Source organism: Salmo salar, chromosome ssa25 (assembly GCF_905237065.1).
Source record: "Salmo salar chromosome ssa25, Ssal_v3.1, whole genome shotgun sequence".
NCBI lineage: Eukaryota > Metazoa > Chordata > Actinopteri > Salmoniformes > Salmonidae > Salmo > Salmo salar.
The window spans coordinates 27568959-27583524 of record NC_059466.1 but is presented as its reverse complement, the minus strand read 5'-3'; the positions used below and the strand labels follow the sequence as shown (position 1 = coordinate 27583524).

General features: G+C 41.5%; 2 protein-coding genes across 8 annotated transcripts in view; one reads left to right on the top strand and one right to left on the bottom strand.

Annotated features, from left to right (window-relative positions):
* LOC106586470 (nck-associated protein 1) overlaps positions 1–7664 on the bottom strand; it is a 63383-nt gene extending 55719 nt beyond the window's left edge. For all 7 annotated transcript variants that reach the window (XM_014173819.2, XM_014173818.2, XM_045707898.1 and 4 more), the window contains exon 1: positions 7356–7664. In XM_014173819.2, coding sequence (XP_014029294.1) covers positions 7356–7475 — 120 coding nt within the window. In that variant the 5' untranslated portion in view covers positions 7476–7664. The remainder of the gene's footprint in view (positions 1–7355) is intronic.
* Positions 7665–8105: 441 nt separating this feature from the next.
* On the top strand, positions 8106–14315 carry dusp19a (dual specificity phosphatase 19a). The gene is made up of 4 exons (XM_014173645.2): positions 8106–8485; positions 8814–8860; positions 8952–9104; positions 12187–14315. Exons 1-4 carry the CDS (start codon positions 8263–8265, stop codon positions 12403–12405), a joined length of 642 nt encoding a protein of 213 aa, XP_014029120.1. The 5' UTR covers positions 8106–8262; the 3' UTR covers positions 12406–14315.
* The last annotated feature ends 251 nt before the right edge of the window (positions 14316–14566 follow it).

The window sequence follows — 14566 nt, the reverse complement described above, 5'->3', positions numbered from 1 at the left end:
TTGGTGTGATTATTCGCAAATGGAAGAAACACAAAAGAACTGTCAATCTCCCTCGGCCTGGGGCTCCATGCAAGATCTCACCTCGTGGAGTTGCAATGATCATGAGAACGGTGAGGAATCAGCCCAGAACTACACGGGAGGATCTTGTAAATGATCTCAAGGCAGCTGGAACCATAGTCACCAAGAAAACAATTGGTAACACGCTACGCCGTGAAGGACTGAAATCCTGCAGCGCCCGCAAGGTCCCCCTACTCAAGTTCAGAGGACAACTGGGTGAAAGTGTTGTGGTCAGATGAGACCAAAATGGAGCTCTGTGGCATCAACTCAACTCGCCGTGTTTGGAGGAGGAGGAATGCTGCCTATGACCCCAAGAACACCATCCCCACCGTCAAACATGGAGGTGGAAACATTATGCTTTGGGGATGTTTTTCTGCTAAAGGGACAGGACAACTTCACCGCATCAAAGGGACGATGGACGTGGCCATGTACCGTCAAATCTTGGGTGAGAACCTCCTTCCCTCAGCCAGGGCATTGAAAATGGGTCGTGGATGGGCATTCCAGCATGACAATGACCCAAAACACACGGCCAAGGCAACAAAGGAGTGGCTCAAGAAGAAGCACATTAATCCCATAGAAAGTCTGTGGAGGGAGCTGAAGGTTCGAGTTGCCAAACGTCAGCCTCGAAACCTTAATGACTTGGAGAAGATCTGCAGAGTGGAGTGGGACAAAATCCCTCCTGAGATGTGTGCAAACCTGGTGGCCAACTACAAGAAACGTCTGACCTCTGTGATTGCCAAGAACGGTTTTGCCACCAAGTACTAAGTCATGTTTTGCAGAGGGGTCAAATACTTATTTCCTTCATTAACCTGTTAGGGCTAGGGGGCAGTATTGACACAACCCGATTTAATCTGGTTACTACTCCTGCCCAGTAACTAGAATATGCATATAATTATTGGCTTTGTATAGAAAACACCCTAACGTTTCTAAAACTGTTTGAATGGTGTCTGTGAGTATAACAGAACTCATATGGCAGGCAAAAACCTGAGAAGATTCTGAACAGGAAGTGGCCTGTCTGACAAGTTGTTGGTCATCTTGGCTCTTTTTATTGAAGACTGAGGATCTTTGCTGTAACGTGACACTTCCTACGGCTCCCATAGGCTCTCAGAGCCCGGAAAAAGCTGAATGATATCGAGGCAGCCCCAGGCTGAAACACATTATCGCGTTTGGATAGTGGCCGATCAGAGTACTCTCTCTTTGTACGTATACACGCTTTCCCGGTCGGAATATTATCGCTTTTTTACGAGAAAAATGGCATAAAAATTGATTTTAAACAGCGGTTGACATGCTTCGAAGTACGGTAATGGAATATTTAGAATTTTTTTGCGCCATGCTCGTCACCCTTATTTACCCTTTCGGATAGTGTCTTGAACGCACGAACAAAACGCCGCTATTTGGATATAACAATGGATTATTTGGGACCAAACCAACATTTGTTATTGAAGTAGAAGTCCTGGGAGTGCATTCTGACGAAGAACAGCAAAGGTAAAAACATTTTTCTTATAGTAAATCTGACTTTGGTGAGTGCTAAACTTGCTGGGTGTCTAAATAGCTAGCCCTGTGATGCCGGGCTATCTACTGAGAATATTGCAAAATGTGCTTTCACCGAAAAGCTATTTTAAAATCGGACATAGCGAGTGCATAGAGGAGTTCTGTATCTATAATTCTTAAAATAATTGTTATGTTTTTTGTGAACGTTTATCGTGAGTAATTTAGTAAATTCACCGGCAGTGTTCGGTGGGAATGCTAGTCACATGCTAGTCACATGCTAATGTAAAAAGCAGTTTTTTGATATAAATATGAACTTGATTGAACAAAACATGCATGTATTGTATAACATAATGTCCTAGGGTTGTCATCTGATGAAGATCATGAAAGGTTAGTGCTGCATTTAGCTGTGGTTTGGGTTTATGTGACATTATATGCTAGCTTGAAAAATGGGTGTCTGATTATTTCTGGCTGGGTACTCTGCTGACATAATCTAATGTTTTGCTTTCGTTGTAAAGCCTTTTTGAAATCGGACAGTGTGGTTAGATTAACGAGAGTCTTGTCTTTAAAATGGTGTAAAATAGTCATATGTTTGAAAAATTGAAGTTTTTGCATTTTTTAGGTATTTGAATATCGCGCCACGGGATTACACTGGCTGTTGAGTAGGTGGGACACAAGCGTCCCACCTAGCCCATAGAGGTTAAAATGCAAATAAATGTATAACATTTTTTGACATGCCATTAAAATTATAGACTGATCATTTCTTTGTCAGTGGGCAAATGTACAAAATCAGCAGGGGATCAAATACTTTTTTCCCCTCACTGTACCAGGTCATTTTTCCAGGACTGACAGTGTACTGACATCCCCAGGGCAAACATTTCTTTCCCAGTGCTAATACAGTGCTAACTGTGATTGTCCAGTTGTAACAGTGCTTCACCAGTGCTTTCCCAATGCTAACAGGGTCATTGGAGAGTGAGTAACAGACTGAGGTCAAGGCTGTTTCCTCATAAGAGACCCTCCCTCTGACCGCATAGTAGAGACCCTCCCTCCCTGCACTCTCAGTCAGTCTCTTGTCTATGACAGGACTCGTCTATCAGGACTCAGACTGAAACACACAATACAAAGGAGTTAACTGAATTCCTTTATCACCCACTACATCAGTGGACTAATGAACTGTTGAACTGATTATTGACATATGGATGGATGATTTATGTTTTTTCTGCTGTACTGCTATCTGTTTGTACTACATTGATTGCTGTTTTTGTGACTGTGTCGCTGTAAGTACAGTATTTCCCGTCGGGATTAAACTGTGTATTGCTATTCTGTTCTAATAATGTACCTACCATACAGTGGGGTCCATACTGCCAGTTAAGCTTCCACTATATTGGTGTTGGGTGCATAGTTTAATTCTTCTCAGGCTGAGTTCTAAAGATGCTAGATACAGTAGGCCTTCAGTACAGTACCATCTTCCCTGATATATATCTCCTCTCTACTGACAAGTCCTGCATAAGAACAACCTAGATAAGAGTGAGCTTCCTGTTGTCTCTGTAAAGACTAGGAGGGTTCTGAGGAGGGGCTCTGGGCTGCTTCCGGTTTAGATTTCCCCTTCAATTATATGACGTCATAAGAAGCTCTCCTCTCCACAAACAAGGTTATTTTTGATCATTCTGGAAACCAACATTTTTTTTTTTTTAAATGCTACATTGCATTATAAGGGGGTCATACATGTTTATAACAAGTCTTACAATGTACTATAACTACACCGTAAAGCATTATACCGGTTACTCACTTTTAAAACAAATATTGCACTCTGTGACACTGATACACTACATAAACATTATCGTGACAGAAATATTATCAGAAATATTATCACGGGAATCAGGTGGTTGTGTAAGTTACATCAATATAAAAAGCAATACTGCTGGCCCAGACAGTAGTGTCCAACTTGCAGCCAGCTGTCATAGCAGGGGTCTCATTGTTTTGCTGTCAACAATGTTAATGCTAAACTATAGGCTCTTCTTGGTACATCATTGTAATGCGATGCTACTGGCGGCAGAGAAGTCAGGCACAGGAGAGCGGAAACTGATTTATAATGGTTGTGTTTAATAACCATAAACCACCGTCAACAGAACAATATAATAAACGGGTCAAACAAAACCCGGTAAATACCAGCATACCGTGCACAAGCACTACAACAAACAATTACGGACAAGGACATGGAGGGGAACAGAGGGTTAAATACACAACATGTAATTGATGGAATTGGAACCAGGTGTGATGGAAGACAAGACAAAACCAATGGAAAATGAAAAGTGGATCGGCGATGGCTAGAAGGTCGGTGACGCCGCCCGAACAAGGAGAAGGACCAACTTTTGGCGGAAGTCGTGACAATAATCCCATATTGTTAGCCACTGAATCTTCAGATTCACGTTACTTGCTGAGTGGATATGAACAAAATACAATAGATCTCTATTTTGGATGAATTGTCTGTTTAATTCTGTTTGATAAAGCAGTTTGTCTAAGCAGGTTGATTTACTGAGGTAGTCCTAGTAGACTTGTGCAGTAGACTACAGTAATGGGATACACCTGTGGTAGTAGTATTACATTAAATTGTATTTGCCACATGCTTCATAAACAACAGGTGTGGACTAACAGTGAAATGCTTAGAAGGCATGTGCAGTAGGAATGGGCAGTAAACGTGTGCCGTAGGCCTACTGCAGAAGTGTACAGTTGTTTGATTTACTGAGGTAGGCCTTTGCACCAGCCTACAATCACAGTAGCCTACAATCACAGATGAAACAGAAAAAGACATCTGAGATTCTTCCTAAATGCTTCTGTCAGCTAGTATCAATGCCTACCAGTTGCCAAGCAACCGATCTGTTAGTTCAATGCACAAGCATCAACCTGCCGCCACAGTTTCAATAAGTACAGTATGTTTTTTGATAAAACAAGAAATGTACCATGGGTATAAAACCTTTGGCATGTAGCCTATTGTGTCATGCTGAACATAAAAACTGAGGTATATAAATGGAAATATATGAGTAATAGGCTGAATATTACACACAAATTGACTGCAACAGAGAGTGACAAATCGTCACACAACTAAGCTCTTGCGTGTTGTGGCAATCCTGTATCTTGTGGTCATCATGATAGTCATCTTGTGTCCTGGGGTACGTTTTTTCGTCTGAATTCTGTATCTGCATAATGTTTTTATGCTAATGTTTCTATCACATCTAACTTGAATTGAGAGTTGAGGGAGTGAGACACAGAAGATGATTGTGTGGTGCCTATAAAGGGATAGGCCTACTAGGCCAGGTAGACCCTCAGCACAAGGGTTGGTTGGCTGGAGGGTACTAGCAGACAGACAGTCAAGGCAGAGAAGCATGATTCTCCACTAGCCTCCATTCAGCTACACACTGGACAGCCTCCAGCTATCTTCTATCTGCTGCCAAGTCGGCAAAGAATCTCTGATACCCAGTCTTTGTCCCAAATGGCACCCTATTCCCTATATAGTACACTACCCTGGTCAAAAGTAGTGTACTATATAAGGAATAGGGTGCCTTTCGGTACACAGACACAGTACTCTCTCTCATCATTAAAGGACTGACTGTCACTGTATCAAAGTCATTAAAATGGACAGCTACACTCTAAGAATGCTCTTCTCTGTTACACTGACTGAAACGTCTAGTAGGGTTGGTTGGTACCCAGATTTTCATACGTCTCTGTACCATAATGAGGTATACGGTATTACTGGAAGTGCACACAAGGGACACACAACATTTTTTAGCAGGGATCTTGATCCAGGATGGGATTGAATGTTTCTGCTGTAACCAAGAAGCTTGATCATTACATCTGGCCACTTAGCTACCAAGTTAGCAAACCAAATACATAGCCGGAGCCCTGAACTGGATATAGATTTCATATAGTTATACTTATATTTATAAGCAGTGGCGTAGAACGCACCCCCGCAGCTGCTGCTGTTTTAATGGTATTGAAAATCATACCTTTGTTATTTCGAAATACCTCGGTATACGTTATAAATGGTATATCGCCCAAACCTAACGTCTAGTATGGAATCTGACATTCATGACACACCTCGCCAGTCCACACTATGAATAAGTAATATATCAGTCACCCAAGCCACGGACTGTTTACCTGGCTACCGTCTAGCAGATGGAATCAGTACAGGTGCATCAGAGCCAAGACAGAGAGACTAAGAAACAGCTTCCATTACCAGGCTATCAGACTGTTGAACAGACATCACTAGCCGTCTATCAGGTGACACACACACACACACACACACACACACACACACACACAAACAAAACGCTGCTGTCCCATGGACACTTCCTGTTTCACACTGAGTATTTAAATACTGTATTCCCGACATAATGCATTCTAATATTTATACAACTGTACTTTGTATTTAGTTACACTGTTTATACACACTGCATATTTATTTATATACTGGATTCTTGACGTTGCTCACTGTAATATATCTACTGCTGTACATATCATTCCTAGTATATCCTGTGAAAATTATTCCGGTGTACATACATATAGATTGCATTTTTATTACTGTTACAGTGCTATTTGAGTTGTTAATTGGATTCATCCTGACGTTCTTGATTGCATATTGTAACTTGTTTACTCTTTAAATATTTGTGTACTTGTTTGACATTATACTGCATCATTTGGAGCTAGTAACACAAGCATTTTGCTGCACCCACTATAACATCTGCTAAACTGTGTATGCAACCAATAAACGTTGATGAGTGAATACTAATACACTAGTAATAACGCTACTAAGAGTGGTTTTCTCTGTATGGATTTACAATTAGTAAATTAAACACCATGGGCCAATTTCCAAGACACAGATTAAGAGTCTTGGACTAAAAAGCACTAATCTTAATTTGTGTCCAGGAAAGTGGCCCTTGTATGGAATCGGTATATCACAACGTCCCCACTATCACTATGAGTAAGTGTAACAAACAAATCATAAGTATCTCTAAAACTCTGGCTTCTTTAAAATACTTCTCCCTTCTATCCCAGGAAAATGTGTGTTTACTGAATGTTTTTCAAACCAGGACCTATACATTATGTGCTACGGCGCATCAGACATTTATAACAACTGCATAACAACCATATAACATACATGTATACCAACTGTAGATACTGCCGTGCCATTGGTTAGTAAGTAGTATGCTTCAGTCATGATGTGCCAATATGTGTCTGTCAGATGGTAACTGCTAATCTGACTGATTATAAATGTGTTCCCATTATATTGATCTCTGACTTCAATCTTAGCATTGGCTAAAGAACCTAGAAAAGCATTCCTTTGTCAATTTATTTGACTAATATTGTGGTGCTTTATGCAAGTATGCAGGAGAAACTATGTAACTAGCTAGCTAGCCATCAAGCACAACAATTACTGCAAAGCTAGGCATGTAGTTACATTATAGGCTATTTCAGTGAGATACTATTTTATTTCAAGCCAGTGAACCCTAGCTTTCAGTAGCCTATGAGTTATTATTCTTTTTACACGAAGATTGAAATAGACCAATCTCAGAAAACAGTGATTTATTTGTCCTATTGATGAGTTGGCTTGGCTAGCCAAATAACGTTAGCTTATCTGCAACACATTTTCAAGAGGGCCTTAACTGGCATTCTGCAGCCGTAGCTGTCACGCTTTGGGTTTCAAAATAAAGGTTTCTGCCATACACCACATATGATTTTGGGGGGTTTGATCTTTCAATCTCTTGAATGCAGTACAATGTATTATGAACCGAAGAATTACACTGGTACCTTACCTTCTTGATATTATAGATGCGAGTGAGCATTCCGATGCCCCTGTCGTTCAAAATTGTAAATTTCTCGGCCAGTTTTTGCTGGCCAGGTTGGAGCGAGCCGCGCGACAGTGTTGCCGACATAGCTACTGATTCTTGTAAAATATTTGTTGTAGAATTGCTGCCGCGTTTTGTTTGTTGTGAAAATAGTGACACTCCAGTGCTACAATGTTACAATTCGCCCATTCTGTGGGTGGAGCGGTTTCGCCAATCCCCACTCCTCTCTCCCGTCGCCGTTTTTACTAGGTGTTGTCCTATTTTACGAAAACGAGGCTGACAGGCTTTTTCCTGCAATCCAAATGCACGTCACGTGACCAGCATTTTATTCTAGGGAAGGAATATGGGCCTATATGTAGGCGGCTACACCCACGACAAAATAGTTCTCAAGTATTTGATCCTACATTGAAGGCCTACATTAAAAAGGCAACAATAAAGTGTGGCTGGATGTCTCAATGTGAATATTTTATATCAATGTCCTAAATCCTCAGTTATGTTTGAACATTATGATGACAGCATGTAAAATAGACTTTGAAATACTATACCACTGTACCAAACTGAATAGCCTATGGGACACACACACACACACACACACACACACACGCTTCATGATGGCATCATGTGATAGTGACATCTGTGACGCCTAGAAAAATACTCTGGTCCCCCATAAAGCCTGAGTGACTAATCTGAGTTCTCAATTTTCAAGTTGGAGTTGACAAAACCTGCCCATCAACATGCAGGAGTCCATTTGAACCAGGAGCTAGGCACTGTGAACATTACATCCAATGGAGTAGCCTAGACTGGTCTGCCACTCTATCAATCTAACACTGGATTCTTTTTTTCTCCTTTGCTTTGTTTTGAGAAGACAAAGGCGATGCAGTCTCTTGCCCAGGAAATCAAGACATTTTCCAAGACCAATTTGAGAAAGCAATGCACCCGCGTGACGACGTTGAGCGGCAGGAGGATTATTGAGACATGGAAAGGGTCGACTATACATGTTGTAGAGGATAAAACTCAGCCTGAGACAGCATGTGGCTATGTACAGGACAACAGCTGGGACGTACAAGTTGGAGTTATTAAACCATATTTACTATTAGGTGAGTGGATGTCGATGAAATGTGTGTTATTGACAGGGGATAATTGACAGGTGCCTACACAGACACACATACTGTAGCTGTCAGTATGATATGAGGCCTTACGTTTTCAGTTTGTTGTCTCTGAGACTGAATCTACTGGATTATTGCATGTAAACACATTGGATTTTTTCCCTTTACACAGTTTAAACTCATGTTTTTGAAAAAAAAAAACATTTTTATCATTACTGAAGTAAATATCATAAAAATATCTATGATCAGTAAAAAATATTTCAATTTAAAACAATTTCTTACAGGCTCACAATTTGATGGTTGTTTTTTCTTGTTGTAGGCTCACAAGATGCTGCACATGACTTTGGCACTTTGAGAAAATATAAGGTATTGTTTTATGTAATAGAGATAAGCTTTATATTTAATACAATTTTCTGTCTTGTTTTGGTGTTTCATAGATGTTCTTCTTCCATTTCAGGTGTCCCACATCTTGAATGTAGCCTATGGTGTTGAAAATGCATTTCCAGACCTGTTCATTTATAAAACACTGAGCATTCTGGACGTTCCTGATACTGACATAACATCCTATTTCCAAGAGTGCTCAACATTCATAGACCAAGCAAATGCAGAGGTAAGTTGTATGTGTTTTCACAACATTGTAGGCTAATGTAGTCTAATTGGGGGCTGCAATATCCAGTTTCCTTTTTGCGGTTTTCTTTCTTTTTATGCTTTAATACCGTATCTTTCGCTGCATTCATCTTACCTGACAGTTTCAACATTCCTACTCATCATGAAAGGTGACACATCATGAAAGTTACTTACACTTCCTAACTTTTATGATTGATACCGGTCTCCATGATGTGGTGGTTGTAAAGAAAGCGGTATACGTTAATAATCAGATGTTTTATATCAAGGAGAAACTATGCATAGTCACTTTACCCCTACCTATATGTACAAATTACCTCGACTAACCTGTACCCCCGCACATTGACTCGGTGCCGGCACCCCTGTATATAGCCTCGTTATTGTTATTTTTCACTTTAGTTTATTTTGTAAATATTTTCTTAACTCCATTTATTGAACTGCATTGTTGGTTAAGGGCTTGTAAGTAAACATTTCACGGTAATGTCTACACCTGTTTTATTCGGTGCATGTGACAAATACAATTTGATTTGATAATCACTTTGCTGTATATAGTACATACTGTAGGTAAAATGACTTTACTTTAATAGTAATTTCTTTGAGTGTTCAAGTTGATGACCTGGCATATATCTGATACTGGACAGCAGTGAGCCAATGCAAGGCCTCCCTCCCTACCAGTAGGTATCTAGGTATCCTCCCTACCTCTGTATCCACACTGTAGTAAATAATACATGGCTGAGTTTTCACCATGCATAATTTAGCCTGTTGTAGAAAGATCTTATCACTGGTGGCCCTTTGTTTGCTATACAACCTTTTACCAAATCGCTGTGCCTATCACGAAACAACCTGACACTGTCACATGTTGCAAATGCACCAAAGGTTTATGATTACAATGACTGGGCCTATTGGAAATAAGTTTCCACTCTCTGTTGAATGGAGGTCAGTGGCTCTTTTTACTTCCCTATGTAATCTGGGATACCATGCAGGGGTAACTCCAACTGCCTAATCAAAGCATCCATGTGGCTTTTAGCTAAGTGGGTGTCACGTCCTGACCCTTGTAAGAGGTCATTTTCTATAGTAGATGGGTCAGGGTGTGACAGGGGGTGTTTGGTTGGTTTTCTTGGTTTTCTACGGAGCGGGCGTGCTGAGGAGCGAGTGGATGAACGAGCAATGGGTTATGGTGTGATGCGCAATATATCGCCCATACGCACTCACAGCCCGTTGCGCTCGGTGCCAGCTCCTCACTGGTGTAGGGCGAGGATGGTCATTCAGTCAGAAAGGAGTAGGCCTGCTCAGCATGCCCGGTCTCCAGTTCGCCTCCATAGCCCGGTGCGTCCTGTTCCTGCTCCCTGCACTCGTCCTGAGGTGCGTGTTACCAGTCTGGCGCCACCTAAGCCAGTTCCACGCATCAGGATTCCAGGTCACATTCCCCATCCAGAGCTTCCTGCGACAGTTCCCCGTCCAGAGCTTCCGGCGACAGTTCCCCGTTCCCCGCCCACAGTCCGGAACCTACTGAGACGGCCCACAGTCCGAAACCTACTGAGACGGCCAACAGTCCGGAACCTACTGAGACGGCCAACAGTCCGGAACCTACTGAGACGGCCCACAGTCCGGAACCTACTGAGACGGCCCACAGTCCGGAACCTACTGAGACGGCCAACAGTCCGGAACCTACTGAGACGGCCAACAGTCTGGAACCTACTGAGACGGCCCACAGTCCGGAACCTACTGAGACGGCCCACAGTCCGGAACCTACTGAGACGGCCCACAGTCCGGAACCTACTGAGACGGCCCACAGTCCGGAACCTACTGAGACGGCCCTCAGCCCGGAACCTCCAGCGACACCCCTCAGCCCGGAGCCTCCAGCGACGCCCCCTCATTCCGGAGCCACCAGCGACGCCCCCTCAGCCCGGAGCCTCCAGCGACGCCCCCTCAGCCCGGAGCCTCCAGCGACGCCCCCTTAGCCCGGAGCCTCCAGCGACGCTCCCGCAGCCCGGAGCCTCCAGCGACGCTCCCTCAGCCCGGAGCCTCCAGCGACGCTCCGCAGCACAGAGCTTCCGGGAATGATCTACAGTCTGATTCTTCTAATAATGATCCACAGGTCGGTGTTACAGAAGCGGAGGGATCTGCGGGCGGAACGAGGGTTACGCCCGGAGCCACCTCCGTTGCTGGGGGATCAGAGGGATAGGAAGGTTCTGGGTTTAGCACCAGAGCCGCCATAGACTTTTGTCACCCTCCCTACCCTCCCCTTGTGTTTTTGTGGTTGTTTTGTTGTGGGGGTTTTTGTGTGCTGTCGGGGTCTGCACCTTTGGGGGGGGGGGTGTACTGTCATGTCCTGACCCTTGTAAGAGGTCATTTTCTATAGTAGATGGGTCAGGGCGTGACAGGGGGTGTTTGGTTGGTTTTCTTGTTTTCTATTTCTAGGTTTTGTGTTCTAGGTTTTCTATTTCTATGTTGTTGGTTTTTTGGGGGTTGATCTCCAATTGGAGGCAGCTGGTCCTCGTTGACTCTGATTGGAGATCATATTTAAGTAGGGTTTGTGGGTTTGTGGGTTGTTAATTTTGAGTAGTGTGTTTTCCTCTCTGCGTCACAGTTTGTTGTTTTTGTATTTTTAGTATTTGGTGTATTGCAACGTTTCACTATGAATAAAAAGATGTGGAACTACAACCATGCTGCGCGTTGGTCCAATCATTCTGACAGACGTGACAGTGGGAGAGTAACTCTATCACCTTATAGCTTGTAATTTTCCCATTATGTGTGATTAGCATAAAAGTATTTTATTAGATTGACCTGTGTGAATTGAAGACATGGGGTTCAAATTTAAAGCAGCTGAGCACATCAGGTCTCATGCTTTTGGACTGGATAGCACTAAACTGACATAAGGCATCATATTCCCCCAAAACATTCCTTACTCCAGGACACTTGAACAGGTTTCCTGGGGTAAGGAACACATTTTTTTAATTAAGTCCCTCAGTTGACCACCTGATTACTTTTTTTGTTCAAGCTGGGCTGAAGTGTGTTTGTGCACATTCTACTAACATAAGGCTTGTTTCTCTCATCTTCCCCCTCAGAAAGGAGTTGTGTTGGTTCACTGCAATTCTGGAGTCTCGAGGTCAGCCTCGGTCGTCATTGGATACCTGATGTCCACGGAAGGAAAGCCTTTCAATGATGCGTTTACCTTGGTGAAATCGGCTCGGCCAGCCACGTGCCCAAACCCAGGGTTTCTTGAACAGTTGAAAGGTTTCAAACCGAAAGGGGGCATAGAAGCCAATGGTGTGGGCTATGCATAAGCAACAACCGCAACACCTCCAGGGCCAGAGTAATGCATTTCATCATCAGCCACTGTTTCTCACAAGGAGGCCATTCTGATGTGTCCAAAATTGTGCCCTATTTTCCTATACAGTATAATGCGCTGGGGCCCTGGTCAAAAGTAGTGCAACATATAGGGAATAGGGTGTAATTTTGGATCTTACTATGACCCCTAATACCCAAGGTACCCCAACATCATGTTGAGGTGTTCATTAGACGCCATTTTTTCAAAAGCCCTACAATGCCCTGTCAATATACACTGTGGGTCCAGTGATATTCAATAGTTAAACATCTCTGTTATCAATTTCTATAAACCACTGAGGGTGGTATGAAGCCACAATGGAATTTAAGAAAGGTATACATATACAATTCTCAACTTTATGAACCATGTCTGTGCAACAATTCTTAAGTTCATTTTGAGTCTTTCCTTTTTTGTACCAAAATATGTGGGGTGAAAATTAGAGAAAACTGACTAAACTGTATTATTTAATATAGTTTTAATTTTATTAACTTAAATCTTGGTTTAAGAAATATTATGGACATCCTTACTTTGTCTTAACATATTATTTATTGTATGTTATCTATGGCAAGGGATTTCAGAAACTTTCCTTGCCCAGGGTCCCCCACCCATGCAAACCGACAACCCCGGGACCCCCATCATTTGTTAGCAAAAAGTAAAATAATGTCTTGTCTTATCATCAGGTGAATGATAATTGCAAGTATAAGTAATCCATTTTAAATGAATAGATTTGGTAGACTGTTTAATTATTTGGACCTCCCCACAGTTCATTGGAAGTGTAAACTTGACTCAACTTGCTGTTGTGAAGCAAATTATCTGCAATTCTACATATTTTTCCATTGAGTTGAGAGAACATTTAGCAGATTTGAAGCTAATTTCCAGCAATTCTATGCATTTTGCCGTGGCTACCGCTGTGTGCTTCTGCTCAAACATTATTAAATCAATGTGCATGTGCCCTGTTATTTTCGATTCTCCCTGACTGTCTAGCTTTTATTTGATTGTTAGTTCTCAAAAATGCTACTACTTAAAACTATACATAGTTCAATATCTTTTCTGCATGCTTTCTATCTGGGTTTGGTAGTTTAAGTTGACACTGAAACTGTTTCCATCCCGAAACTGCGGCCTAAGAATTTTTTATACAGAAAAAACCCTGGTAATTAGCATCATATTAAAGGGATAGTTCGAGATTTTGGCAATGAAGCCATTTATCTACTTCCCCAGAGTCAGATGGTAGCATACGAGCTAGCATGCTAACGGTTCCTGTAGACTTCCAGTTATTGTGCTAACGGTAGTTAGCATTGGCTCGTGAAATGACCTCTAACGTCCTCCATACTGGACGCAGAGACTTAACAATAGTATCCACGATGGTATTCTGTTGTAGCAGCGATATTCATAAAAAAAATGTTTTCACATAAAATCCCCAAAAATATTTCCACCAAATTTGAAAACCCCTGATCTATGCGACGTTGAGTAAACTAAGATAATAATATACTGCAGGCTAGATTTTAAATGTTATAATGTACTTCCATGATTTTGTAACAGACATGCATTATTTTTAATGTTATTATTATAAGTTTAAAATGTTGTTTTTTTATTGCAAAAAAAATTACTATGATTGTGGGTGATTGAAATATGTTTATTAATGTTAAATTCTTTTATATGAACATGTTTGATAAAATGTTATGAACTCTTGTTCTAGAATGTAAACATATAATTATTCTAGTTAATTATTCTTCAATACTCAATGTAGGCTAGACTACTGCTAACATTTACAACATAATATATGTTTCGGGAACTAGTGTGAATTGCGTTGTCAAGAACCTTTGTTGATTAATGCATAAATGCACCCTTTGGATCAATGTGTGTGTGTAAATTCAGAATATGTTTGAATAAAATATTGCTACTGAAATGTTTATCTCCATTCAATTGAGTTTATAAAGTTATTCTATCCTATTCTATCCTTGTTGGCTGATTATCGTGACATTAATTACATCCCCAACAAAGCACATCTGATTACAATGGCAGTATTATGTCCTCATGCATAATAACCACTTATAAACATGTTATAATCATGTAATATAACATTTAGTAGGCTATAGGCTACTTAGACAGGACTAAACTCT